Here is a 25,411-nt window from a genome sequence, read left to right as displayed (position 1 = left end):
ATCTATGGGAGAATCCTCTGTCAGCTCAGGTGCCTGGCCCTGACCACTCCTCAGGGGTCATTCTGAACCCAGCCCTTGGGGAAAAGCTCCTGATGGCTCCTGGTGGCCGCTCTGCCATGCGGCTTCCTCGTAGGAGGCCTCCGATACGGGGTCGGGGACCCGCGCTCTGCAGCCAGACAGCCCCAGGCTCCAGCTCACGGTGCTGCCTCGGGAAGGGGCGTAACCACCCTGGACTTAGTCGGGTGCCAATGCTCACAAGGTGTTGAGAACTGAATGGTGTCACCCCCAAAATTCATATGTTCATGTCCTAACCCCCAGTACTTCCAAATGTGACCGGTTTACGAGACGGCATTTTTTAAGGGTGATGAAGGTAGCACGAGGTCGTTAGGGTGGGCCGTGATCCGACGGGACTGGTGTGCTTATAAGAAGACACGAGGACGCAGGCGCCCACAGAGAAGAGACCGCAGGGGAAGGGCCGTCTTCAGAGGAAGGAGAGAGGCCGAAGAAGAAACCAGTCCCACCAACACCTTGATGCTGAACTTCCAGCCTCCAGAGTCCTGAGAACACGACTTTCCGATGCGTGAGCCCCCTGGCGGCGGCCCTTGGCTATGACAGCCCGAGCGCGCGCGCCCGTGGGGCTGCCGAGGAGACGGGCAGGTTCATGCAAGTCAAGTGCGCAGAGCGCCCGGCCCGGCCCACCGCGGACACAGCCCACACGGTGGCTGGTCTGCGGGACGCGGCCCCTCTGCGGATGGGAGGAGGGGAAGGGGGGAAGGACGTGCTCACTGGCCGAGACCTCCACGCTCTTCAGCCACCGGCTCTTCGTTCTGCAGGGCTGTCACCCCAGCCTGGCCTCGCTTCTCCTGCTCTCCCAGGACAGGACAAGCCCCAGGGCCTCTGCTCAGGCTGCTCCCTGGGCTGGATGAGCCCATCGGTGCACCTGACGCTGGGCACCTGCCTCCCACCTGCTGAGCGGGGTGTTCTGGGGGCTGCGCTGGGCTGAGGTGAGGCAGACCCTGCGGGACTGGAGGAGTTGGGGGCAGAGCCACAGTCCCAGCCTGGCTGGTCAGGGCCCATGCAGTGGGGAGGGCGGGGCTGGGGGAGCCCCAAGGGGAGTGAGGGCGGGACTGGAGGATGGGGCCGGTGAGCTGGGACGTGAAAGGTGAGCAGGGTGTATGGGAGGCAAGGTCAGCCCCGTTCACAGAGCAGGACCTGAAAACCAGGCCTGAGACTTCCCAGGGCCACGCTCCCGTGCGAGGACCCAGGTGGCTGCTGCCTGTTGTGTGTACGTATGTGTCCTTCACAAAGGTGTGCACATTTGCAGTGTATGCGTCTATGTGTGCATGTGTGTGTGTGTTTTAGTCTAGGTGTGTGTCAGGTGTGTCTGTGTGTATGTCTGTGAGTCTTTGTGTGCGCACCTGAGTTGTGTGTCTGTGTGTCTGAATCCCTGTGTGTCTGTGTTTTCGTCTGTGCCACGTGTTTGTGTCTGTGTGTGTATTTGAAGTATGTATGTGTCCATATATCTTTGTGTGCATGTATATGTGTGTGTATGGTCTCTATGTATGTGTCTGAGGTGTGTGTATGTGTGTGTCTGGTACATATATGTCTCTCTTCTGTGTGTATGTCTGATGTATCTGTGTGTGTTTTCAGGTGTGTGTGCACATGAGTGTGGGGGATCTCTGTACATGTGTGTGTATGTGTGTATATGTGTGTCTGTGATCCCTTTGTGTATGCATGTGCATATCTGAATGGTGTGTGTGTCTGTGAAGCACTGCGTGTGTATATGTGTGAGTACTCAAAGGTCAGTTTCTTAACGACTACATGCACACACAACACAATGAAGAATATAATCCAGTCCATATTTTCTATATGCCTTTCCTGCTTTGTTTTTCTCCAGACTCCTTATCCCCAATCAATATGACATATAATCTACCGAATTATTCTTTGTCTGTCTTTTCTGCCATTAAAATGTAAGGGTCTTGTAGTTCTTCCTGCTGAGTCCACATGCTTAGAAACATGCTTGGCAGATATGAGGTGATCAATAAACATTTGCTTTCATAATTGTAAGGAAATTTAGAATAGACTAAGATGAGATTACTGGCTGCCTGCAATGGGAAGTGTGCATTCTTTTTATTTTTTAAAGATATTTTAAAAGTATATTTTATTGATTATGTTGTTACAGTAGTTCCAATTTTTCCCCTTTGCTCCCCTTTGCCCAGTACCCCCCTTACCTCCAGCAATCCCACCACACTTAGTTCATGTCCATGGGTTGTGCATATAAGGTCTTTGGCTTCACTCTTTCCTATATTATTCTCAACTCCCCCTGTCTATTTTGTACCAACCAATAATGCTTCTTAGTCCCTGCACTATATCCCCCCTTCTCCCCTCCCAGCTGAAAACCCTCCAAATAATCTCCATACCTATGATTCTGTTCCTTTTCTTGTTTGTTTAGTTGAATTTTGGTTTTATCTTTTAGATTCAGTTGTTGATAGTTGCGAGTCTGTTGTCATTTTAGTGTTCCTAGTTTTGATCTTCTTTTTCTTAAGTAAGTCCCTTTGACATTTCATATAATAATGGCCTGATGATGATGAATTCCTTTAGTTTCACCTTGTCTGGGAAGCACTTCATCTGCCCTTCCATTTCAAATGATAGTTTTGCTGGATAGAGTAGTCCTGGTTGCAGGTTGCGTTTCATCGCATTGAATACTGCTTGCCTGTCCCTTCCTGCCTGCAAGGTGTCCTCTGAGAAATCAGCTTGATAGTCCTATAGGCACCCCCTGTAGGCATCTCTCCGCCTCTCCCTTGTTGCTCCCAGGACTCTGTCTTTGTCTTTCACCTTTGGCATCTCAATCATGATGTGTTCTGGTGTGGTCCCCTCTGGGTCCAGCTCGCCTGGGACCCTCTGTGCTTCCCGGGCCTGTATGTCCGTCTCCTTTGCAAAATTTGGGAAGTTTTCCTCCTCTTTTTCAATTCTTGCTTCCTCATTCTGCTCTGGTTGATTGTTTTTTTTCTTCCATTTGTTCCAAATCATTGATTTGAACACCGGTTTCCTTCCCTTCACCATGGGTTTTGTGTGGATTTTCCTTCATTTCACTTAGCATAGCCTTCACTTCTTCTCTTATGCGCTTGCCATACTCAAGCATATCTGTCAAGCCTGTGAGCATCTTTATCACCAGTGTTTTCAATACTGCGTCTGTTAGGTTGTCTGGCTCCTCATCTGTTAGGTTGGCTACCTCCTCGTCGCTTAGTTCTCCCACTGGAACCTTGATCTGTTCCCCCTTTTGGGCCATACTTCTTTCTCCTCATTCTGACAGGCTCCTGTGTTTGTTTGTTTCTGTCTTAGGTAGAGCTGTTCCACCTGTTATGTTGTAAGGGGCGGAGCCTTAGGGATTCGTCAGTACAGGGTGATCCATTTAACCACTGTTGTGGCACTGTATGTGGGGTAGAGGTCCAAGAAGGAACAATGCCACTTGCTCAGCACTCACCCCTGTTCCAGGCACTTCTCCCATTTCCACACCAGATTGGTGCCCCTCTAGCTGCTGCCCTGGCCTTCATTCCCAGAGTGGGTGCGTCTGCAGACATTCTAGGACCATGGGGACCCTTTAAACAAGGGGACTCTTCTGAGAGACTGGGAGTTCCTGCCTCCGCCCAGACCCCCACTGGTCTGCACAGTCAGAAGCAATGAGGCTTGATTTTCTCTGGTGCTGGGACCATGAGCTGCAAATTCTGGTGAGGAGCTGGGAACGCCCCGCAGGTGTCCCTCCTGACTTTTTAAAATGTGTGACTGTGCTTTCTGCTGGCCCGCCTCTGCCACCGCTGCCGCCGCCACCACACTGAATTTTCTCTGCCCCGGCTCCACCCTTCCTGCCATTCTGGATGAGTATTTTTTCTTTATATCTTTGTTTGCTGGACTTCCATGCACTTTCATTTTCTGAAACTTCCGGTTGTTTTTAGTTTTGAGGTAGTTGTATTCCTTCTTAATTGTGGAGGGACACACAACATGTCTGTCTACGCCTCCATCCTGGCCAGAAGACTTGAAGAGTTTAAATGATTTTTTTAAAGAAAGGGGAAATACAACGGGCTAAACAAACAAATGAGCAAATTAGAATCAGAGGCATGGAAAGAAGGAACAGACTGACAGTGACCAGAGTGGTGGTGGGGAGGGATAAGGAGAGAAAGAAGGGGAAGGGCCTAATCAAGGAACTGTATACAGGACCCAAGGGCATGGCCAACAGGGTGGGGACTGACTGTGGGGGCTGGGGAGGGGCAGGGAGAGCAATGGGGCAAAATGGAGACACCTGTAAATGCCCAAAAAGAGTAATAAAAAAACAGTAGCGTTTCTCTCTAAAAGAGCACAAATCACAAGTATTTTACCAAAATATGTTTAATAGAGTCCTGACTGGGTGGCTCTGTTTTGTTGGTGCATCACCTGGCGCACCTAAATGTTGCAGGTTTGATCCCCAATTAGGGCACATACCTGGGTTGCAGGTTCAGTCTTGTTGTATGGGAGGCAACTGATTGGTGTTTCTGACTCATATCGATGGTTCTCTCTCTCTCTCTCTCTCTCTCTCTCTCTCTCTCTCTCTCTCTCTCTCTCTCTCTCTCTCTTTCTCCCTTCCTCTCTAAAAATCAGTAAGCAGATCTTCAGGTGAGGATAGAAGTAAGTAAATAAAATATCTCATAGAGTGAGTACATATGAGCAATCAGTGCCTAGATCAAGAAACAGATCCTTATCAGAACCCCTAGAAAGCCCCCACTAACCCCTTCCAGTCCCTTCCCCCTGAGGGTGAGCAGTATCCAGATTTCTGATACCAAAGATTAGTTTATCTGTTTCTGAACCTCATATCGATGGTATCACATAGTACATACTCATTGTGTCTGGGCTCTTACTCAACATAATGTTTGCAGGATTCACATACATTGTGCGGAGTTGTTCTTTGCTTTTTCCGTTGCATAAATAATCTGCCATATATTGACCTGTTGTTGGGAATTTGGGGAGGTTCCATTGTTCAGCCATCACGAGAAGTGCTGCTGGGGACATCCTTGTATAGGTTTCATGGGCATTTGCACGTATTTCTGTTGGGGACGCCCCCGTGGGGGGGAAATGCTGGGTCCTGTGCTCAGTGTTTTCCAAGTGGTGGCCCGATTCTCCTTCCCACCAGCAGTGTCTCAGAATTCCAGTTGCTCCACATCCTAACCAACACTTGATTGTCTTTAAAAAACAATTATTGATATAAAGCATATGTAATATAAAATTTACTCTCTTAACTATTTTTTAAAAAGACTTTATTTATTTGTTTTCAGAGAGAGGGGAAGACAGGGAGAGAATCATTAATGTGTGGTTGCCTCTCACACGCCCCCAACCAGGGACCTGGCCCACAACCCAGACATGTGCCCTGAGTGGGAATCAAACCCGTGACCCTTTACTTCACAAGCCAGTGCTCAACCCACTGAGCCAGACCAGCCAAGACCTTCCCTGCCCCTTTTAATACCACTACTAAAAACTTTTAAGCTATGTACATTTTTTGTATCGTATTTCTGTTGAACTCGCTGATCTAAATGGTGGGGAGCATAATAGCTGTTTGGGGGCTCTTGGGGGACGAGAGATGAGTCAGTGACCCCAAAGAGACAGTATTTGTCTTTTCGTGACTGGCTGTTTTCACTGACTGCAATGTTCTCAACACATGATATTCTTAAAATTTTTTATTATTATTTTCACCAGAGTGGTATAGCATTGCAAGTTTTATTTGCATTTCCCTGACAGTTACGGAAGTCTGCCACCTCTCTATGTGCTTAGTGGCCCTTATTGGGTTGTTTGCCTCTTTTTCTCATTGATTTTTGGAAGATCTTTATATAGTCTTGACAAACTCTGGGTAAGTCCTTTGTTAGGTACACACATCGGGAAATATCTTCTCCTGCCAAAGGGTTTCATTTATAAATAGAAATATTTTAAACTATTTCTATTAAAATATTTTAAAATGTTCCCCTCCCCCCAAAATGATAATAATACATGTTCTTCAACATAATCAAGTAGATAGAAGGTAGTGGTAGAACCAAACCTGACAGCTCTTTCCCTGCTGAGGTAAAGTCAATACAGAACAATATATTTAGCGCCAATGGTTCATGTTTTCTCACTTAACAGTGTACCTAATCAAATTGTCCCCCATGTTACAGGGGAGGAACCTGAGACACACAGCGGTAACGTGACTTGCTTGATATAACACCCTCAGTAAGTCACTGAGCCTGGCTTTGAACCCAGGAATCCCTGTGACATCAGCCACTCCAAGGAACTTCATGTTTCCATTCATGACCTTCCGCTCAGAGGGCTGTGAACTGTTTAAGAATCGGTCCCTGACACACCTTTCTTTTCAAAGATGCCTTTTCTGGGCTCCAGCCAGCTCCTGCGGGCAGGGGTGCGTCATCATTTCTGGATCTTGATCTCAGAGTATGTGGCGGCCTCCTCCGTCTGAGGGTTGAGCGCAGCATAAAGGAGCTCATCCTCTGATGTGGGGGCGGCCACTGCTGGGGGCAGGTGGCTGGAGGAGGATTTGTTCAGGTGACACTGAGTGGGACGAGAGGAGGGTATCAGAGACAGCCTTTGGCATCAGGAGAGGGGAAGTTGGGGCATGAAGGGGTCTTATCCATTTATCGATTTTCACACCCATTTCCTGAGGTTCATTCACTAACTCACTCTCTCCCTCCCTCATAATAGCTTCTTATTACTCATCTCACTGAATCCTTATGACATCTCTCCATGAATATAACTGTTATCCTTGTGGTAGAAAAGCTGATCTCCTGTTTCTTTCTACTATTTTTTTTTTTAAGAGAGGGAGAGAAACATTGATGTGTGGTTGCCTCTCACACACCCCCCCCAACTGGGACCTGACCCGCATCCCAGGCACGTGCCCTGACTGGGAATTGAACCAGCGCCCCTTTGGTTTGCAGGCTGGAGCTCCATCCACTGAGCAAACCAGCCAAGACCCTTTCTGCTTCTTTTTATTGCCACTACTGGAAAGTTTTAAGGTACGTATGTTGTGCGTATTTCCCTTGGACTTGCTGATCTAAAGGTTGGGGAGCACGCTGCTGTTTAGGGAGTGTTTAGGGGACGAGAGATGGAGTCAGTGACCCCAGAGAGACAGTGAGAGCCCAACTGGAAAGGAACAAGTGGAGAAAAGCTTTGCTACAAGGGAATTGGGACAGGACTTGTTCAATTACTCGCTATGGGGGACGGAGGAGAAGACAGTCCTCAGATCTGAGAGACTGTGCTGGGAATCCAGGGAAGGACCACGTTTGGAGCTGAGATGAGGAACTCAGTTTTTCACCACAGGGACACTGGATGGAACTCTGCCCATGACACTCACCTGGGAGATGTCTTTCTGGCTCTCTGCCTTCTCTGCCCATTTCTTCCTGTAGGTCCTCACTCTGAGGAGAGAGACGGGGCCTTTCAGCCCAGCTGGCTGGCAGCTGGGAGCCGGGAAGGCCTTACTGGGGCAGGACACGGGGGCTGCTGTCTGGCTGCGGGGGCTGTGATGGGAACATACGTCCCTCCTCCCAGACAGCGGGAACCAGATGTTGGGAACACACTCAACACCTAGCCAAGAGGTCAGGAGGCTAACTTCCTGATGCCGACTCACCTTGTCCTTTTCCTGGGTTTATCACGTGTCAGGGCTCTGGACTTTCAATTTGTGAGATTCTTTGGGTCCCCGCCCACACACACCACGATCGCCTCCTGAGCGTTCGCCCAGACTGGGGCTGCCCCTCACTCACATGATGAGGATGAGGCAGACAGCGAGCAGGGCTGTGACACCAGCTCCCCTGATGGCCCCCTGAATCACACCTGTCATGTATCCTGGTCTCCCTGCAGACATGAGATACCCTGGGGTGAGCTCCTGTTTCCCTAGGCAGGCTCCTGAGCACCCCACGTTCTGGGATCCATGCCGACGAGTGTGCCCATTCCATCCAGGACGCCTCTGCCCCCCACCCCTTCATATGATTGCAGCCTCCAGGGCCCCAGCCCCCTCCCCAGCCAAACGGCTCAGGGGCCTGGACTCCATTCTGCCTTTGCCCCAAGTCAGGCCTCTGTCTCTCCCACTCCGTGTCTTCTAGGACCCAGGCGTGTGCGCCCCCTTCCCTGAGCACCGCCCCTCACGTCCCCTGACCTGGAAGTAACAGGACAGTCACTGTTCGTTCCCCGTGGGCATTCTGGGCCTCACACGCGAGCCTGAGGCTGGAGCTAAGGTCCCCGCTGAGGGTCAGGGAGGTGTTGGCCCAGGGCCCCGCTGAATGGAAGGTGACCGTGTGGGCGTGGGAGGCGTCGCTGTGGTTTCCCTCCAGCAGCCGCTCCCCCAGCCGCCAGCGCAGCGAGGGGCCCGGCTGGGCTTGGGAGGAGCAGTTGCAGCGCAGACTCTTGCCCTCCCAGGAGCAGGCGGGGCCCAGCAGCTGTGGGGGGTCTGCGGGGAGAAACAGGAGAGGAATCGGAGGAGCCTCCCTCCTCCCCAGGACCCGAGGGTCCTGCCCCAGGTGTGTTCCAACTCACCTTTCACAAGGAGGGTCAGGGAGGCTTCCAGGGAGGCCCCCCGATGCTGCTGAGCTCGGCAGACGTATTCCCCATGGTCCCCCAGTTCCACCCGCGGCAGCTGCAGGACCCCAGGCTCCGAGGGGCTCAGGTCCAGGCTCCCCCGGGTCCACCTTACTCTGCTGGGGGGGTTGCTGTCGGGCTTACAGACAAGGCGCAGCCCCTGGCCCTCCTGGGCTCGGAGAGATGAGCCGTTGGGCAGAAGTTCAGGTCCTGGCAAGACAGACAGAGTTAGGCCCCAGCTCCGAGGCGCCCCTGCTCCCCCATCTGTACGTCTGTCCCTCTGCAGCTCTAGCTCTCCCTGCACCGCCCGGGCTCTCTGTCTGTCAACCTCTCTCTCTTGGTCTACATGAGTCTGTCTCTCTCTCCTCCCCTCCTCCCTTCTTACATTACATAGAACAGTTTCTTCTCTTCCATAATCTGATGGGCATATTCTGTGTGGGCTCAGACCCAAAGGGACGGGGCTAAGAGCAGACACTACAGCCTCTCCAGGAGGCGTCCGAGCATTTGTCTGAACTCCCTGGTCCCCATTCCTCCTGCCTTGGCCAACACTGCCCGTGCGGATACCGGAGTTTTCTGTACAAGCCTTGTCATTTTTGCCTGTCCATAGCGATTCCCTAAGACCTGTCTAATTCAGCTGTGACCGAGAGCTCACAGTCTCATGGACGAGACACCCCAAAGCAGGTGCTCACAGAGCCAGAAGACGTGTTTTGTGATGGGGTGTTCATTGGGTTGAGGGAGCCCTGAGGACAGGAATTCAGTGAGACTGTCAGGCAGGGAGGGCTTCCTGGAAGAGGTGAGGCTTAAGCAGAACATGAGAACGTGGTGGGGGAGGAGCTGGCCAGGGGAGGGTGCTGGCATGGAGGGGCCTTGTGGGAGGAAGGAACAGAGAGCAGCTACAACTGGGGTGTGGTCTCGCCTGGCCGGCTGCATGGGAAGCAAGCAGTCCTGTGAGGCCTGAGTGAGTGGCCATTATTTTTGGAGGTGCTGTTGACATGAGGCTACTACTAGGAGAAATCAAGGGAGATTTTAAAAGTAATATTACACATTGGCAGTTATAATATTGTAATAACTGTGGATGGTGCCGGGTGGTGACCAGATTTATCGAGGGGATCAAGTTGTAAGTTCTAAAAATGTCTACCCTCCATGCTGTACCCCTGAAACTAATCAACTATTGAATGTCACGTGGTTTCTTGTGGGAAGGTCGGGGTAGGGGAGGCCAGTTTGTAGGCTGAGGAGTAAGGCCTCTCAGCTGGCCTCAGTCTGTCTCCGAGCTGAGCCCTGAAACCCCAGCTCTGCTCTCAAGGGCACAGGGAGACAGACCCCACCTTCTCCACCTCCCGGACCGGAGAGATTGCACCCTACCTCTGCCTTCTCTGGACACGCTGATGGTCAGGTTCCGGAGTGCATCTGCACAGGGAGACATAATTGTTCCCTTTTCAGCAGCAGAGAGGCGGGTGTTGATCCTTCCACCCAAAACTTAAACACAGGAAGGGGGTGAAACCAAGTGTTCTCTTGCCTTCCTCCACCGCTCCGGCTTGCAGGGCAGCACCCGGTATCCCAGGCCCTATGCCCCCAACTCCCACCGCCCGAGGGACCCGGTGTCCTGACCGGGCACTCACAGGACACGTTGAGCTGGATGGTCTTCTCCACGATCCCAGCATCTCGCAAGGTCACTCGACAGGTGAGGTTGGTGCCGTGGTGCTGGGGCCCTGGGGTGAAGGTGACCGTGGAGGTGTTGGGGGTCCTGGGACCCACTAAGCTGTCCGTGACCCCAATCCAGGAGACGATGAGTGGTGCCTCTCTCTGACATGCCCATGACATTGTACAGGTAATGTTCTTGGGGTGGCCAGATTCTAGGGTCCCCTGGATGTGGATGTCAGGTGTCGGTGTCAGATCTGCAGAGGAGAGAGACAGAGACCCAGGTTCTGGAGGTGGGGTCCCTGAGTGTGCCCCTAACAGCAGCCTCTGTGGCAGGCCACCATAGGGTCCAGTCCCCATTGGTCCCCCTGAGTCCTTCCCAGAATGAGAAGGAGGAGGTTCCTTTCCAGCCGGGAGCCCTCAGGACCCGTCCATGCGTCCTCTCCTTGGCCCCATTCCTTACCTGTCACATTTACAGAGAGCTTGTTCTGTAGGTAATTATATCTCGCATAGGACCCTCGCTCAATCCTAAAGAAGTATCTCCCCGCATCCATTTTCTGTGCGTCTCTGATGAACAGGGAGCAGTTGAAGGTTGTGGGGCTCCCAACGAGGAGGAATCGGCCCTGGGTCTCCTCCTTCACTTTACGATCAGGGTTGTTCGTGGCCACTGGAGCAACCTGGTTTGTATTGGCCCCTTCCCGGAACCAGTAGCCATGAGCTGGGGTAGAGTCGGTCCAGCCGTCCTGGGGGTAGGACACAGTGCAGGGCACGGAGACGCAGAGGCCCTCCTGCACCGTCACGGACTCCGGCACTTGCAGCTGGAATCTGTCATCCTGGGCCAGGGACCCTGTGGGAAAAGGTGAGTCAGCCGCAGCTGCCACCCCAGCCCACAGCATCTCCCCTCGGGCACTCACCTGCCCACAGCAGGGCCAGCAGCAGCCGCAGCATCTTTGGGGTACGTGTCGGTGACCTCGGTGTCACAGGACTGAGAGGAAGCCCAACAGGAAGCCAGAGTGAAGTGAGGAAGATGATGATCACGGAGGAGGAAGTGGGCGGCCATGTGGTGGAGCTGGCCTGGCCCTTGGAGAACAAGCGCTTCCACTTCCCAGATGGGGTCCCGGTGAGGGCCCCACATGCTTAGGAGGACCCGACCCCTTCTTCTGGCTCCCTGTCCTCTCTTGTCCCTCGGGCACTACTGCCCGCACAGGAAAGCAAGCAGTGCCTGGCCAGTCACAGCTTCTGTATGGTGCAGAAGATCAGTCCCTCGAGTGCGGGACTCAGGAGGGGCTGCTGGGGGACCGGCAAGGCAGCAAATCTGATGTAGGTCCTCGAGGTGGACCGGTGGGGATGAACGAATGAATAAACTCACAGCCCACCAGTTAGAGCACCTACTCCCTCAGGCGTGTGGGGTCCAAGGGGAGACTGTGGCCGGCTTAGTCCCTGTCCCTGAGAATGTCCCTAATGCCGTTGGAGGAGGCAGAGGGGCCCAGGCCATTCCAGCTGCCTGTGGTCCAGGGTGTGAGGGTTGATCACAGGCAGGAGCTTATAGGAAACCTGGCTGCTCTGGGCAGGAGACGGTGAGTTCCCAGGTATGAATGGCCAGAGCAGGTGGGACCAGGAGACCGAGGGCGTCACCAGCATTGACCCCGCAGGAGATCCTGGGCTTCCTGGCTTGCTCTAAGCCCCCCGGCCCAGGCGTCGCTGGTGTTGATTCAGAGGAAGACATTAGGAGGAAGTCCAGTTTTGGAGTCAGGTGAGCCTGGCTCTCCTGCCCTCCAAGCCTCGGTTTCCTCATCTGTCACAGGGAGGCATCACGATTCTCAGCCCTCGTCTGTGGGAGACTCCTCTGTAAGCTCAGGTGCCTGGCCCTGCCCACCCCTCAGGGGTCATTCTGAGCCCAGCCTTTGGGGAAAAGCTCCTGGTGGCTCCTGGTGGCCGGATCTGCCCTGCGGCTTCCTCGTGGGAGCCCTGCGATGCGGGGTCAGGGGCGGGGGCTCTGCAGCCAGACAGCCCCAGGCTCCAGCTCACGGTGCTTCCTCGGGAAGGGGCATAACCACCCTGTACTTAGTCGGGTGCCAATGCTCACAAGGTGTTGAGAACTGAATGGTGTCCCCCCCAAAATTCACATGTTCATGTCCTAACGCCCAGTGCTTCCAAATGTGACCGGTTTAGGAGACGGCGTCTTTAAGGGTGATGAAGGTAGCACGAGGTCGTTAGGTTGGGCCGTGATCCGACGAGACCGGTGTGCTTATAAGAAGACACGAGGACGCAGGCGCCCACAGAGAAGAGACCGCAGGGGAAGGGCCGTCTTCAGAGGAAGGAGAGAGGCCGCAGAAGGAACCAGTCCCACCAACACCTTGATGCTGAGCTTCCAGCCTCCAGAGTCCTGAGAACACGACTTTCCGATGCGTGAGCCCCCTGGCGGCGGCCCTTGGCTATGACAGCCCGAGCGCGCGCGCCCGTGGGGCTGCCGAGGAGACGCGCAGGTTCATGCAAGTCAAGTGCGCAGAGCGCCCGGCCCGGTCCACGGCGGACACAGCCCACACGGTGGCTGGTGTTTGGGTCGCGGCCACCTGCGGACGGGAGGAGGGGAAGGGGGGAAGGATGTGCTCACTGGCCGAGACCTCCACTGTCCTCGGCCACCGGCTCTGTGCTCTGCAGCGCTGTCACCCCAGCCTGGCCTCGCTTCTCCTGCTCTCCCAGGACAGGACAATCCCCACGGCCTCTGCTCAGGCTGCTCCCTCGGCTGGATGAGCCCATCGGTGCACCTGACGCTGGGCACCTGCCTCCCATCTGCTGAACGGGGTGTTCTGGGGGCTGCGCTGGGCTGAGGTGAGGCAGACCCTGCGGGACTGGAGGAGTGGGGGGCAGAGCCACAGTCCCAGCCTGGCTGGTCAGGGCCGATGCAGTGGGGAGGGCAGGGCTGGGGGAGCCCCAAGGGGGAGTGAGGGCGGGGCTGGAGGATGGGGCAGGTGAGCCCGGATGTGAAAGGTGAGCAGGGTGTATGGGAGGCAAGGTCAGCCCTGTTCACAGAGCAGGGCCTGAGAACCAGGCCTGAGACTTCCCAGGGCCACGCTCCCGTGCAGGGCCCAGGTGGCTGCTGACCGTTGTGTGTACGTGTGTGTCCTTCACAAGGTGTGCACATTTGTGGTGTGTGCGTCTGTATTTGTGTGTGTGTGTCTGAGTCTAGGTGTGTGTCAGGTGTGTGTGTGTGTATGTCTGTGGGTGTTTGTGTGCATACCTGAGTTGTGTGTCTGAGTCTCTGTGTGTCTGTGTTTTGGTCTCTGTGCCAGGTGTTTGTGCCTGTGTGTGTATTTGAAGTATATGTGTTCATATATATTTGTGTGCATGTATATGTGTGTGTATATGGTCTCTACGTTTGTGTCTGAGGTGTGTGTGTGTATCTGGTACGTGCATGTCTCTTTTCTGTGTTATGTCTGAGGTTTCTGTGTGTGTGTGTTTTCAGGTGTGTGTGTACGTGAATGTGGGGCATCTCTGTACATGTGTATGTATGTGTGTATATGTGTGTCTGTGGTCTCTGTGTATGCATGTGCATATCTGAATTGTGCGTGTGTCTGTGAAGCACCGTGTGTGTATATGTGTGCGTACTCAAAGGTTGGTTTCTTAATGACTATGTTCACACACAACACAGTGAGAAATATAATCTATTTGATATTTTCTATATGCCTTTCCTTCTTTGTTTTTCTCAAGACTCTTTATCCCCAATCAATATACCATATAATCTACTGAATTATTCTTTGTCTGTCTTTTCTGCCATTAAATGTAAGGGCCTTGTATTTCTTCTTACTGCTGAATCCACATGCTTAGAAACATGCTTGGCATATATGAGGTGATCGATAAACATTTGCTTTCATAATTGTAAGGAAATTTAGAACAGACAAATATGAGATTACAGGCAGTCTGCGATGGAAAGTATGCAATCTTTTCTTTTTTTAAGATTTTTTAAAAGTATACTTTATTGATTTTGTTGTTACAGTAGTTTCAATTTATCCCCCTTTTTCCCCTCTGCCCAGTACCCCCCTTAGCTCCAGCAATCCCACCACACTTAGTTCATGTCCATGGATCGTGCATGTAAGTTCTTTGGCTTCACCTTTTCCTATGTTATTCTCAACTTTCCCCTGTCTATTTTGTACCAACCGATTATGCTTCTTAGTCCCTGCACCATTTCCCCATTTTTCCCCTCCACCTCCCAACTGATAACCCTCCAAATAATCTCCATACCTATGATTCTGTTCCTATTCTGGTTTGCTTAGTTGGATTTTGGTTTTATTTTTTAGATTCAGTTGTTGATAATTGTGAGTCTGTTGTCATTTTAGTGTTCCTAGTTTTGATCTTCTTTTTCTTAAGTAAGTCCCTTTGACATTTCATATAATAATGGCCTGGTGATGATGAACTCCTTTAGTTTCACCTTGTCTGGGAAGAACTTCATCTGCCCTTCCATTTCAAATGATAGCTTTGCTGGATAGAGTAGTCCTGGTTGCAGATTGCCTTTCATCACATTGAATACTGCTTGCCAGTCCCTTCCTGCCTGCAAAGTGTCCTCTGAGAAATCAGCTGATAGTCCTACAGGCACCCCCGTGTAGGCAACTCCCTGCCTCTCGATGCTGCTTCCAGGACTCTGTCTTTGTCTTTCACCTTTGGCATCTCAGTCGTGATGTGTCCTGGTGTGGTTCCCTCTGGGTCCAGCTCGCCTGGGACCCTCCATGTTTCCCGGACCTGTATGTCCACCTCCTTCGGAAAATTTGGGAAGTTTTCCTCCTCTTTTTCAATTCTTGCTTCCTCATTCTGCTCTGGCTGATTGTATTTTTATCCCTTATGTTCCAAATCATTGATTTGAACCCCAGTTTTCTTCCCTTTACCATGGGTTTTGTGTGGATTTTCCTTCGTTTCACTTAGCATAGCCTTCACTTCTCTTATGCGCTTGCCATACCCAAGCATATCTGTCAAACCTGTGAGCATCTTTATCACCAGTGTTTTCAATACTGCGTCTGTTAGGTTGTCTATCTCCTCATCTGTTAGGTTAGCTATCTCCTCGTCGCTTAGTTCTCCCACTGGAAACTTGATCTGTTCCCTCTTTTGGGCCATACTTCTCTGTCTCCTCATTCTGACAGGCTCCTGTGTTTGTTTGCCTGTGTCTTAGGTAGAGCTGTTCCACCTGTTATGTTGTAAAGGGTGGAGCCTTAGGGAATCGTCAGTACAGGGTGATTATTTAAACACGTTGTGGCACTGTATGTGGGGGAGAGGTCCAAGAGGGAACAATGCCACTTGCTCAGCACTCATCCCTGTTCCAGGAACCTCTCCCACTTCCACACCACACCTCTAGCTGCTGCCCTGGCCATTGTTCCCAGAGTGGGTGCATCTGCAGACATTCTAGGACCGTGGGGGCCCTTTAAACAAGGGGACTCTGCTGTGAGACCAGTAGTTTCTGCCTCTGCCCCAAACCCCACTGGTCTGCACAGTCAGAAGCTATGAGGCTTGCTTTTCCCCTGTGCTGGGACCATGAGCTGCAAGGTCCCGTGAGGAGCTAGGATCGCTCCCCAGGTGTCCCTCCTGAGTTTTTAAATGTGTGACTGTGCTTTACGATGGCCTTCTGCTGCTGCCACTGCTGCTGCCACCACACTGCATCCTCTATGCCCTGGCTCTGCCCCTCCTACCTGTCTGGATGAGTATTTCTTCTTAATATTTTTGTTTGATGGACTTCCATGCACTTTCATTTTCTGGAACTTCTGGTTGTTTTTAGTTTTGAGGTAGTTGTATTCCTTCTTAATTGTGGAGGGAGACGCAGCATGTCTGTCTACGTCTCCATCTTGGCCGGAAGACTTGAAGAGTTTAAATGATTGTTTTAAATAAAGGGGAAATACAATGGGCTAAACAAACAAATGAGCAAATTAGAACCAGTGGCATGGAAAGAAGGAACAGACTGACAGTGACCAGATTCGTGGTGGGGGGGGATAAGAAGAGAAAGAAGGAACTGTATACAGGACCCAAGGGCACGGCCAACAGGGTGGGGACTGACTGTGGCAGCTGGGGAGGGGCAGGGGAGAGCAACGGGGCAAAATGGAGACACCTGTGAAGGCCCAAAAAGAGTAATAAAAAAACAGTAGCGTTTCTCTCTAAAAGAGCACAAATCACAAGTATTTTACTAAAATATGTTTCATGGAGCCCTGACTGGGTGGCTCAGTTGTTGGTGCATCACCTGGTGCACCTAAATGTTGCAGGTTTGATCCCCTGTCAGGGCACATACCTGGGTTGCAGGTTCAGTTTTGGTGTATGGGAGGCAACTGATTGATGTTTCTCTCTCTCTCTCTCTCTCTCTCTCTCTCTCTCTCTCTCTCTTTCTCTCTTCCTCTCTAAAAATCAAGAAGCAGATCTTCAGGTGAAGATAGAAGTAAGTAAATAAAATATCTCATAGAGTGAGTACATACGAGCAATCAGTGCCTAGACCAAGAAACAGATCCTTATCAGAACCCCCAGAAGGTCTCCACTAACCCCTTCCAGTCACTTCTCCCTGAGGGTGACTAGTATCCAGGTATCTGATACCAAAGATTAGTTTTATCTGTTTCCGAACCTCTTATCGATGGTATCACATTGTACATACTCGTTGTGTCTGGGCTCTTACTCAACATAATTTTTGCAGGATTCACATACATTGTGCAGAGTTGTTATTTGCTTTTTCCGTTGCATAAATAATCTGCCATATATTGACCTGTTATTGGGAATTTGGGGAGGTTCCATTGTTCAGACATCACGAGAAGTGCTACTGGGGACATCCTTGTATAGGTTTCATGGGCATTTGCACGTATTTCTGTTGGGGACAACCCCGTGGAGTGGAAATGCTGGGTCCTTTGCTCAGTGTTTTCCAAATGGTGACCCGATTCTCCTTCCCACCAGCAGTATCTCAGAATTCCAGTTGCTCCACATCCTAACCAACACTTGATTGTCTTAAAAAATATTATTGATAGAAAGCATATGCAATATAAAATTTATTCTCTTAACTATTTTTTAAAAAGACTTTATTTATTTGTTTTCAGAGAGAGTGGAAGACAGGGAGAGAATCATTAATGTGTGGTTGCCTCTCACATTCCCCCAACCAGGGACCTGGACCACAACCCAGGCATGTGCCCTGAGTGGGAATCAAACCCGTGACCCTTTACTTCACAAGCCCATGCTCAATCCACTGAGCCAGACCAGCCAAGACCCTTTATGCCCCTTTTAATACCACTACTAAAAAGTTGTAAGGTATATACTTTGTTCCTATTGTATCTCTGTTAGACCTGCTGATCTAAATGGTGGGGAGCATAATAGCTGTTTGGGGACTCTTGGGGGAGGAGAGATGAGTCAGTGACCCCAGAGAGAGAGCATTAGTCTTTTTGTGACTGGCTGTTTTCACTGACTACAATGTTCTCAACACTTGATATTCTTAATTTTTTAAAAATTATTTTCACCAGAGTGGTATAGCATTGCAAGTTTTATTTGCATTTCCATGTCAGCTACGGAAGCCTCCCACCTCTCTGTGTGCTTAGTGGCCCTTATTTGGTTGTCCGCCTCTTTCCCTCATTGATTTTTGGGAGATCTTTATATAGTCTTGATAAACTCTGGGTAAGTCTTTTGTTAGATACACACATTGGGAAATATCTTCTCCTGCCAAAGAATTTCATTTAAAATATTTAAAAATGTTCCCCCCCAAATGAAAATAATACATGTTCTTCAAAATAGTCAGGCAGATAGAAGGTAGTGGTAGAACCAAACCTGACAGCTCTCTCCCTGCTGAGGTAAAGTCAATACACAACAATATATTTAGTGCCAATGGTTCATGTTTTCTCACTTAACAGTGTACCTAATCAAATTGTCCCCCATTTTACAGAGGAGGAAATTGAGGCACATAGAGGTAAAGTGACTTGCTTGATATAACACCCTCAGTAAGTTGCTGAGCCTGGATTTGAACCCAGGCATCTCTGTGACGTCAGCCACTTCAAGGAACTTCATGTTTCCATTCATGACCTTCAGCTCAGAGGGCTGTGAACTGTTTAAGAATCGGTCCCTGCCACACCCTTCTTTTCAAAGATGTCTTTTCTGGGCTCCAGCCAGCTCCTGCGGGCGGGGGTGCATCATCATTTCTGGATCTTGATCTCAGAGTATGTGGTGGCCTCCTCGGCCTGAGGGTTGTGTGGCTTCATGTTGTGGAAACTGAGCCCAGCATAATGGAGCTCATCCTCTGACGTGGGGGCGGCCGCTGCTGGGGGCAGGTGGCTGCAGGAGGATTCGTTCAGGTGACTCTGAGTGGGACGAGAGGAGGGTGTCAGCGCCGGCCTTTGGGGTCTGGAGAGGGGAACTTGGGGCTTGAGGGCGTCCTATTCATTTATCAAATTTCACACCAATTTCCTGAGGATTCACTCACTCCCTCACTCCCTCGGAGTAAGTTCTTCTTCCTTTTTTTAAAATTAATTAACTTGTTTGTTTATTTGTTTATTTATATTTAGAGAGCGTGGAAAGGAGAAAGAGAGGGAGAGAAACATTACTGTGTGGTTGCCTCTCACTCGCGCCCCTGACGGGGGACCTGACATGCAACCTAGTCATGTGCCCTGACTGGGAATCAAACCAGCGACACTTGTATCGCAGGCCGACGCTCAATCCACTGAGCCACAGCAGCCAGGGCTCAAGAGCTTCTTCTTATTACTCATCTCACTTAATCCTTATGACCTCTCTCCATGGATATAACAGTTATCCCCATGGTAGGAAAGCTGATCGCATGTTCCTTTCTACTTTTTTTTTTTTTTTAAGAGAGGAAGAGAAACATCAGTGTGTGGTTGCCTCTCACATGCCATCACCGGGGACCTGGCCCGAATCCCAGGCAAGTGCCCTGACTGGGAATTGAACCGGCGCCCTTTAGGTTTGCAGGCTGGAGCTCCATCAACTGAGCCATACCAGTGAAGGCCCTTTCTGCTTTTTTTTATTGCCACTACTGGGAAGTTTTAAGGTAGGTATGTTGTGCGTATCGTTATTTCTCTTGGACTTGCTGATCTAAAGGTTGGGGAGCACGCTGCTGTTTGGGGAGTGTTTAGGGGAGGAGAGATGGAGTCAGTTGCCCCAGGGAGACAGTGAGGGCCCAACTGGAAAGGAACAAATGGAGAAAAGCTTTGCTACAAGGGAAATGGGACAGGACTTGGTCAATTACTGGCTATGGGGGACGGAGGAGAAGACAGTTCTCAGATCTGAGAGACTGTGCTGGGAATCCGGGGAAGGATAAAATTTGGGGGCGGAGATGAGGAACTCAGTTTTTCACCACAGGGACACTGGATGGAACGCTGCCCATGACACTCACCTGGGAGATGTCTTCCTGGCTCTCTGCCCTCTCTGCCCATTCCTTCCTGTAGGTCCTCCCTCTGAGGAGAGAGACGGGGCCTTTCAGCCCAGCTGGCTGGCAGCTGAGAACCGGGAAGGCCTTACTGGGGCAGGACACGGGGGCTGCTGTCTGGCTGCGGGGGCTGTGACGGGAACATACGTCCCTCCTCCCAGACAGCGGGAACCAGATGTTGGGAACACACTCAACACCTGGCCAAGAGGTCAGGTGCTAACTTCCTGATGCCGCCTCACCTTGTTGCTCCTTTTCCTGGTTTTATCATGTGTCAGGGCTCTGGGCTTTCAATTTGTGAGATTCTTTGGGTCCCCGCCTCCACACACCACAGATGCCTTCGCCCAGGCTGGGGCTGCCCCTCACTCACATGATGAGGCCGAGGCCGAGGCAGACAGCGAGCAGGGCTGTGACACCAGCTCCCGTGATGGCCCCCTGAATCACACATGTCATGTCTCCTGGTCTCCCTGCAGACATGAGACACCCTGGGGTGAGCTCCTGTTTCCCTAGGCAGGCACCTGAGCACCCCACCTTCTGGGATCCATGCAGACGAGTGTGCCCATTCCATCCAGGACGCCTCTGCCCCCCAACCCCTTCATATGATTGCAGCCTCCAGGGCCCCAGCCCCCTCCCCAGCCAAATGGCTCAGGGGCCTGGACTCCATTCCGCCTTCGCCCCAAGTCAGGCCTCTGTCTCTCCCACTCCGTGTCTTCTAGGACCCAGGCGTGTGCGCCCCCTTCCCTGGGCACTGTCCCTCACGCCCCCTGACTTGGCAGCCACAGGACAGTCACTGTTCGTTCCCCGTGGGCATTCTGGGCCTCACACGCGAGCCTGAGGCTAGAGCTAAGGTCCCCGCTGAGGCTCAGGGAGCTGTGGGCCCAGGGCCCCGCTGAATGGAAGGCGACCGTGTGGGTGTGGGAGGCGTCGCTGTGGTTTCCCTCCAGCAGCCGCTCCCCCAGCCGCCAGCGCAGCGAGGGGCCCGGCAGGGCTTGGGAGGAGCAGTTGCAGTACAGACTCTTGCCCTCCCAGGAGCAGGCGGGGCCCAGCAGCTGCGGGGGGTCTGCGGGGAGAAACAGGAGAGGAATCGGAGGAGCCTCCCTCCTCCCCAGGACCCAAGGGCCCTGCCCCAGGTGTGTTCCAACTCACCTTTCACAAGGAGGGTCAGGGAGGCTTTCAGGGAGGCCCCCCGATGCTGCTGAGCTCGGCAGACGTATTCCCCATGGTCCCCCAATTCCACCCGCGGCAGCTGCAGGACCCCGGGCTCCGAGGGGCTCAGGTCCAGGCTCCCCCGGGTCCACCTTACTCTGCTGGGGGGGTTGCTGTCGGCCTTACAGACAAGGCGCAGCCCCTGGCCCTCCTGGGCTCGGAGAGATGAGCCGTTGGGCAGAAGTTCAGGTCCTGGCAAGACAGACAGAGTGAGGCCCCAGCCCCGAGGTGTCCCTGCTCCCCCGTCTGTGCGTCTGTCCCTCTGCAGCTCTAGCTCTCCCTGCACCGCCCGGGCTCTCTGCCTGTCAGCCTCTCTCTCTTGGTCTACATGTGTCTGTCTCTCTCTCCTCCCCTCCCCTCTTCCTTACATCACGTAGAACAGTTTCTTCTCTTCCATAATCTGATGGGCATATTCTGTGTAGGCTCAGACCCAAAGGGTCGGGGGTGGGAGCAGACACTACGGCCTCTCCAGGAGGTGTCCCAGCATTTGTCTGAACTCCCTGGTCCCCATTCCTCCTGCCTTGGCCAACACTGCCCGTGCGGATCCCGGAGTTTTCTGTACAAGCCTTGCCATCTTTGCCTGTCCATAACGATTCCCTAAAAGCTCTCTAATTCAGCTGTGACCGAGAGCTCACAGTCTCATGGACGAGACACCCCAAAGCAGGTGCTCACAGAGCCAGAAGACGTGTTTTGTGACGGGGTGTTCGTTGGGTTGAGGGAGCCCTGAGGACAGGACTTCAGTGAGACTGTCAAGGCAGAGAGGGCTTCCTGGAGGAGGAGAGGCTAAAGCAGAATATGAGAACGGGGTGGGGGAGGAGCTGGCCAGGGAATGGTGCTGGCATGGAGGGGCCTTGTGGGAGGAAGGACAGAGAGCAGCTACAGCTGGGGTGTGGTCTGGCCTGGCCGGCTGCATGGGAAAGAAACAATCCTGTGAGGCCCGAGCAAGTGGCCATTTTTTTGGGGGGGGGTGTGGTGGGTGGGAGGTGCTGTTTACATGAGGCTACTACCAGACTAAATCAAGGGCAACTTAAAAAATAATATTACATACTGCCAATTATAAAAATAATGTAGTAACTGTGGATGGTGCCAGGTAGGGACCAGACTTATCTATGGGGATCGCGTTGTAAGTTCTATAAATGTCTACCCACCATGGTGTACCCCTGAAACTAATCAACTATTGAATGTCACATGGTTTCCTGTGGGAAGGTCGGGATGGGGGAGGCCAGTTTGTAAGCTGAGGAGTAAGGCCTCTCAGCTGGCCTCAGTCTGTCTCCGAGCTGAGCCCTGAAACCCCAGCTCTGCTCTGAAGGGCACAGGGAGACAGACCCCACCTCCCGGGCCGGAGAGGTTGCACCCTACCTCTGTCTTCTCTGGACACGCTGATGGTCAGGTTCCGGAGTGCATCTGCACAGGCGGACATAATTGTCAGCAGCAGAAAGTTGGGTGTTGACCCGTTCCACCAAAAACTTAAACACAGGAAGGGGGTGAAACCAAGTGTCCTCTTGCCTTCCTCCCCAGCTCCGGCTTGCAGGGCCCAGCACCCACTATCCCAGGCCCTATGCCCCCAACTCCCACCGCCCAAGGGACCCGGTGTCCTGACCGGGCACTCACAGGACACGTTGAGCTGGATGGTCTTCTCCACGATCCCAGCATCTCGCAAGGTCACTCGACAGGTGAGGTTGGTGCCGTGGTGCTGGGACCCTGGGGTGAAGGTGACCGTGGAGGAGTTGGGGGTCCTGGGACCCAGTGAGCTGTCTGTGACCCCAATCCAGGAGAAGATGGGTGGTGCCTCTCTCTCACAGGCCCATGACATTGTACAGGTAATGTTCTTGGGGTGGCCAGATTCTAGGGTCCCATTGATGTGGATGTCAGGTGTCAGTGCCAGATCTGCAGAGGAGAGAGACAGAGACCTAGACCTTGATGGAAGGGGGTCCCTGAGTGCACCCCTAACTGCAGCCTCTGTGCCCGGCCAGCCCCAGGGTCCAGTCCCCATTGATTCCCTTGAGTCCTTCCCAGAATGAGAAGGAGGTTCCTTCCCAGCCCGGGAGCCCTCAGGACCCGTCCATGCGTCCTCTCCTTGACCCCATTCCTTACCTGTCACATTTACAGAGAGCAGGTTCTGCATGTAATTATATTTCACATAGGACCCTCGCTCGATCCTAAAGAAGTACCTATCCATGTCCGTTTTCTTTGCGTCTCTGATGAACAGGGAGCAGTCGAAGGTTGTGGGGCTCCCAACGAGGTGGATTCGGCGCTGGGTCTCCTTCTTTACATTATGACCAGGGTTGTTTGTGGCCACTGGATCATCATTGTGTTTTTTGATCCCTTCCCGGAACCAGTAGCCATGAGCTGGGGTAGAGTCGGTCCAGTCGACCTGGGGGTAGGACACAGTGCAGGGCACGGAGACACACTGGCCCTCCTGCACCGTCACGGACTCCGGCACTTGCAGCTGGAATCTGTCATCCTGGGCCAGGGACCCTGCGGGAAAAGGTGAGTCAGCCGCAGCTGCCACCCCAGCCCACCGACTCTCCCCCCAGGCACTCACCTGCCCACAGCAGGGCCAGCAGCACCCGCAGCATCTTTGGGGTACGTGTCGGTGACCTCGGTGTCACAGGACTGAGAGGAAGCCCAACAGGAAGCCAGAGTCGAGTGAGGTAGATGATGATCACGGAGTAGGATGTGGGCGGCCATGTGGTGGAGCCGGCCTGGCCCTTGGAGAACAAGTGCTTCCACTTTCCAGATGGTGTCCAGGTGAGGACCCCCGCGCTTGGGAGGACCCGACACCCCCTCCTGGTTCCCTGCCCTGCCTTGTCCCTCAGGCACTACTGCCCGCACAGGAAAGCAAGCAGTGCCTGGCCAGTCACAGCTTCTATATGGTGCAGAGGATCAGTCCCTCTAGTGTGGGACTCAGGAGGGGCTGCTGGGGGACCGGCAAGGCAGCAAATTTGGCGTAGGTCCTCCAGGTGGACAGGGGGGATGAACGAATGAATGTACACACAGCCCACCAGTCAGAGCACTGACTCCCTCAGGCGTGTGAGGTCAAAGGGGAGACTGTGGCCGGCTTTGTCCCTGTCCCTGAGAATGTCCCTAACGCTGTTGGAGGAGGCAAAGGGGCCCAGGCCATTCCAGCTGCCTGTGGTCCAGGGTGTGAGGGTGGGAGCACAGGCAGGAGCTTGTAGGAAACCTGGCTGCTCTGGGCAGGAGACGGTGAGTTCCCAGGTATGAATGGCCAGAGCAGGTGGGATCAGGAGTCCGAGGGCGTCACTAGCATGTGACCCCGCAGGGGGTCCTGGGCTTCCTGGCCTGCTCGAAACCCCCCGGCCCAGGCATCGCTGGTGTTGATTCAGAGCAAGAAGTTGCAGGAAGTCCAGCTTTGGAGTTAGGTGGGCCTGGCTGTTCTGCCCTCCAAGCCTCAGTTTCCTCATCTGTCCCTGGGAGGCATCACGATTCTCAACCCTCGTCTGTGGGAGAATCCTCTGTAAGCTCAGGTGCCTGGCCCTGCCCACCCCTCAGGGGTCATTCTGAGCCCAGCCCTTGGGGAAAGGCTCCTGATGGCTCTTGGTGGCCGGCTTTGCCCTGCGGCTTCCTCGTGGGAGGCCTCCGATGCGGGGTCAGGGGCGGGAGCTCTGCAGCCAGACAGCCCAGGCTCCAGCTCACGGGGCTGCCTCGGGAAGGGGCGTAACCATCCTGTACTTAGTCGGGCGCCAGTGCTCACAAGGTGATGGGAACTGAATTGTGTCACCCCCAAAATTCACATGTTCATGTCCTAACCCCCAGTGCTTCCAAATGTGACCGGTTTAGGAGACGGCATCTTTTAAGGGTGATGAAGGTAGCACGAGGTCGTTAGGCTGGGCCGTGATCTGATGGGACTGGTGTGCTTATAAGAAGACACGAGGACGCAGGCGCCCACAGAGAAGAGACCGCAGGGGAAGGGCCGTCTTCAGAGGAAGGAGAGAGGCCGCAGAAGGAACCAGACCCACCAACACCTTGATGCTGAGCTTCCAGCCTCCAGAGTCCTGAGAACACGACTTTCTGATGCGTGAGCCCCCTGGCGGCGGCCCTTGGCTATGACAGCCCGAGCGCGCGCGCCCGTGGGGCTGCCGAGGAGACGGGCAGGTTCATGCAAGTCAAGTGCGCAGAGCGCCCGGCCCGGTCCACGGCGGACACAGCCCACACGGTGGCTGGTCTGCGGGACGCGGCCCCTCTGCGGATGGGAGGAGGGGAAGGGGGGAAGGATGTGCTCACTGGCCGAGACCTCCACTGTCCTCAGCCACCGGCTCTGCGTTCTGCAGGGCTGTCACCCCAGCCTGGCCTCGCTTCTCCTGCTCTCCCAGGACAGGACAAGCCCCACGGCCTCTGCTCAGGCTGCTCCCTCGGCTGGATGAGCCCATCGGTGCACCTGACGCTGGGCACCTGCCTCCCATCTGCTGAGCGGGGTGTTCTTGGGGCTGCGCTGGGCTGAGGTGAGGCAGACCCCGCGGGACTGGAGGAGTGGGGGTCAGAGCCACAGTCCCAGCCTGGCTGGTCAGGGCCCATGCAGTGGGGAGGGCGGGGCTGGGGGAGCCCCAAGGGGAGTGAGGGCGGGGCTGGAGGATGGGGCAGGTGAGCCCGGATGTT

The 25,411-nt window shown here is 53.3% G+C and overlaps 2 protein-coding genes across 2 annotated transcripts in view; both read right to left on the bottom strand.

The window, feature by feature from the left end:
* The window catches only part of LOC149995190 (sialic acid-binding Ig-like lectin 13), a 29,346-nt gene extending 5,944 nt beyond the window's left edge, over window positions 1–23,402 (bottom strand). The window contains exons 1-7 of the mRNA XM_090260846.1: window positions 23,340–23,402; window positions 22,831–23,272; window positions 22,406–22,686; window positions 22,154–22,198; window positions 20,735–20,986; window positions 20,358–20,648; window positions 19,959–20,055 (exon numbers count right to left, since the gene is read on the bottom strand). Of these exons, the coding sequence (XP_090116972.1) occupies window positions 19,959–20,055; window positions 20,358–20,648; window positions 20,735–20,986; window positions 22,154–22,198; window positions 22,406–22,686; window positions 22,831–23,272; window positions 23,340–23,373 (1,442 nt within the window). The 5' untranslated portion in view covers window positions 23,374–23,402. The remainder of the gene's footprint in view (window positions 1–19,958; window positions 20,056–20,357; window positions 20,649–20,734; window positions 20,987–22,153; window positions 22,199–22,405; window positions 22,687–22,830; window positions 23,273–23,339) is intronic.
* Window positions 6,104–11,186, bottom strand: LOC149995191 (sialic acid-binding Ig-like lectin 13). Its single transcript, XM_090260848.1, has 9 exons — window positions 11,130–11,186; window positions 10,679–11,062; window positions 10,197–10,472; window positions 9,940–9,984; window positions 8,536–8,787; window positions 8,159–8,449; window positions 7,767–7,857; window positions 7,361–7,421; window positions 6,104–6,561 (listed from the first exon to the last, which is right to left on the bottom strand). The coding sequence occupies exons 1-9, from the start codon at window positions 11,161–11,163 to the stop codon at window positions 6,421–6,423; spliced, it is 1,575 nt and encodes a 524-aa protein (XP_090116974.1). The 5' UTR covers window positions 11,164–11,186; the 3' UTR covers window positions 6,104–6,420.
* Window positions 23,403–25,411: the final 2,009 nt, after the last annotated feature.

Source organism: Furipterus horrens, unplaced genomic scaffold, assembly GCF_987537825.1.
Source record: "Furipterus horrens unplaced genomic scaffold, mFurHor1.1.pri manual_scaffold_13, whole genome shotgun sequence".
In the NCBI taxonomy this organism is placed as follows: Eukaryota; Metazoa; Chordata; class Mammalia; order Chiroptera; family Furipteridae; genus Furipterus; species Furipterus horrens.
Note: the sequence above shows the minus strand (reverse complement) of the source record. Positions and strands in the feature narration are given on the sequence as shown.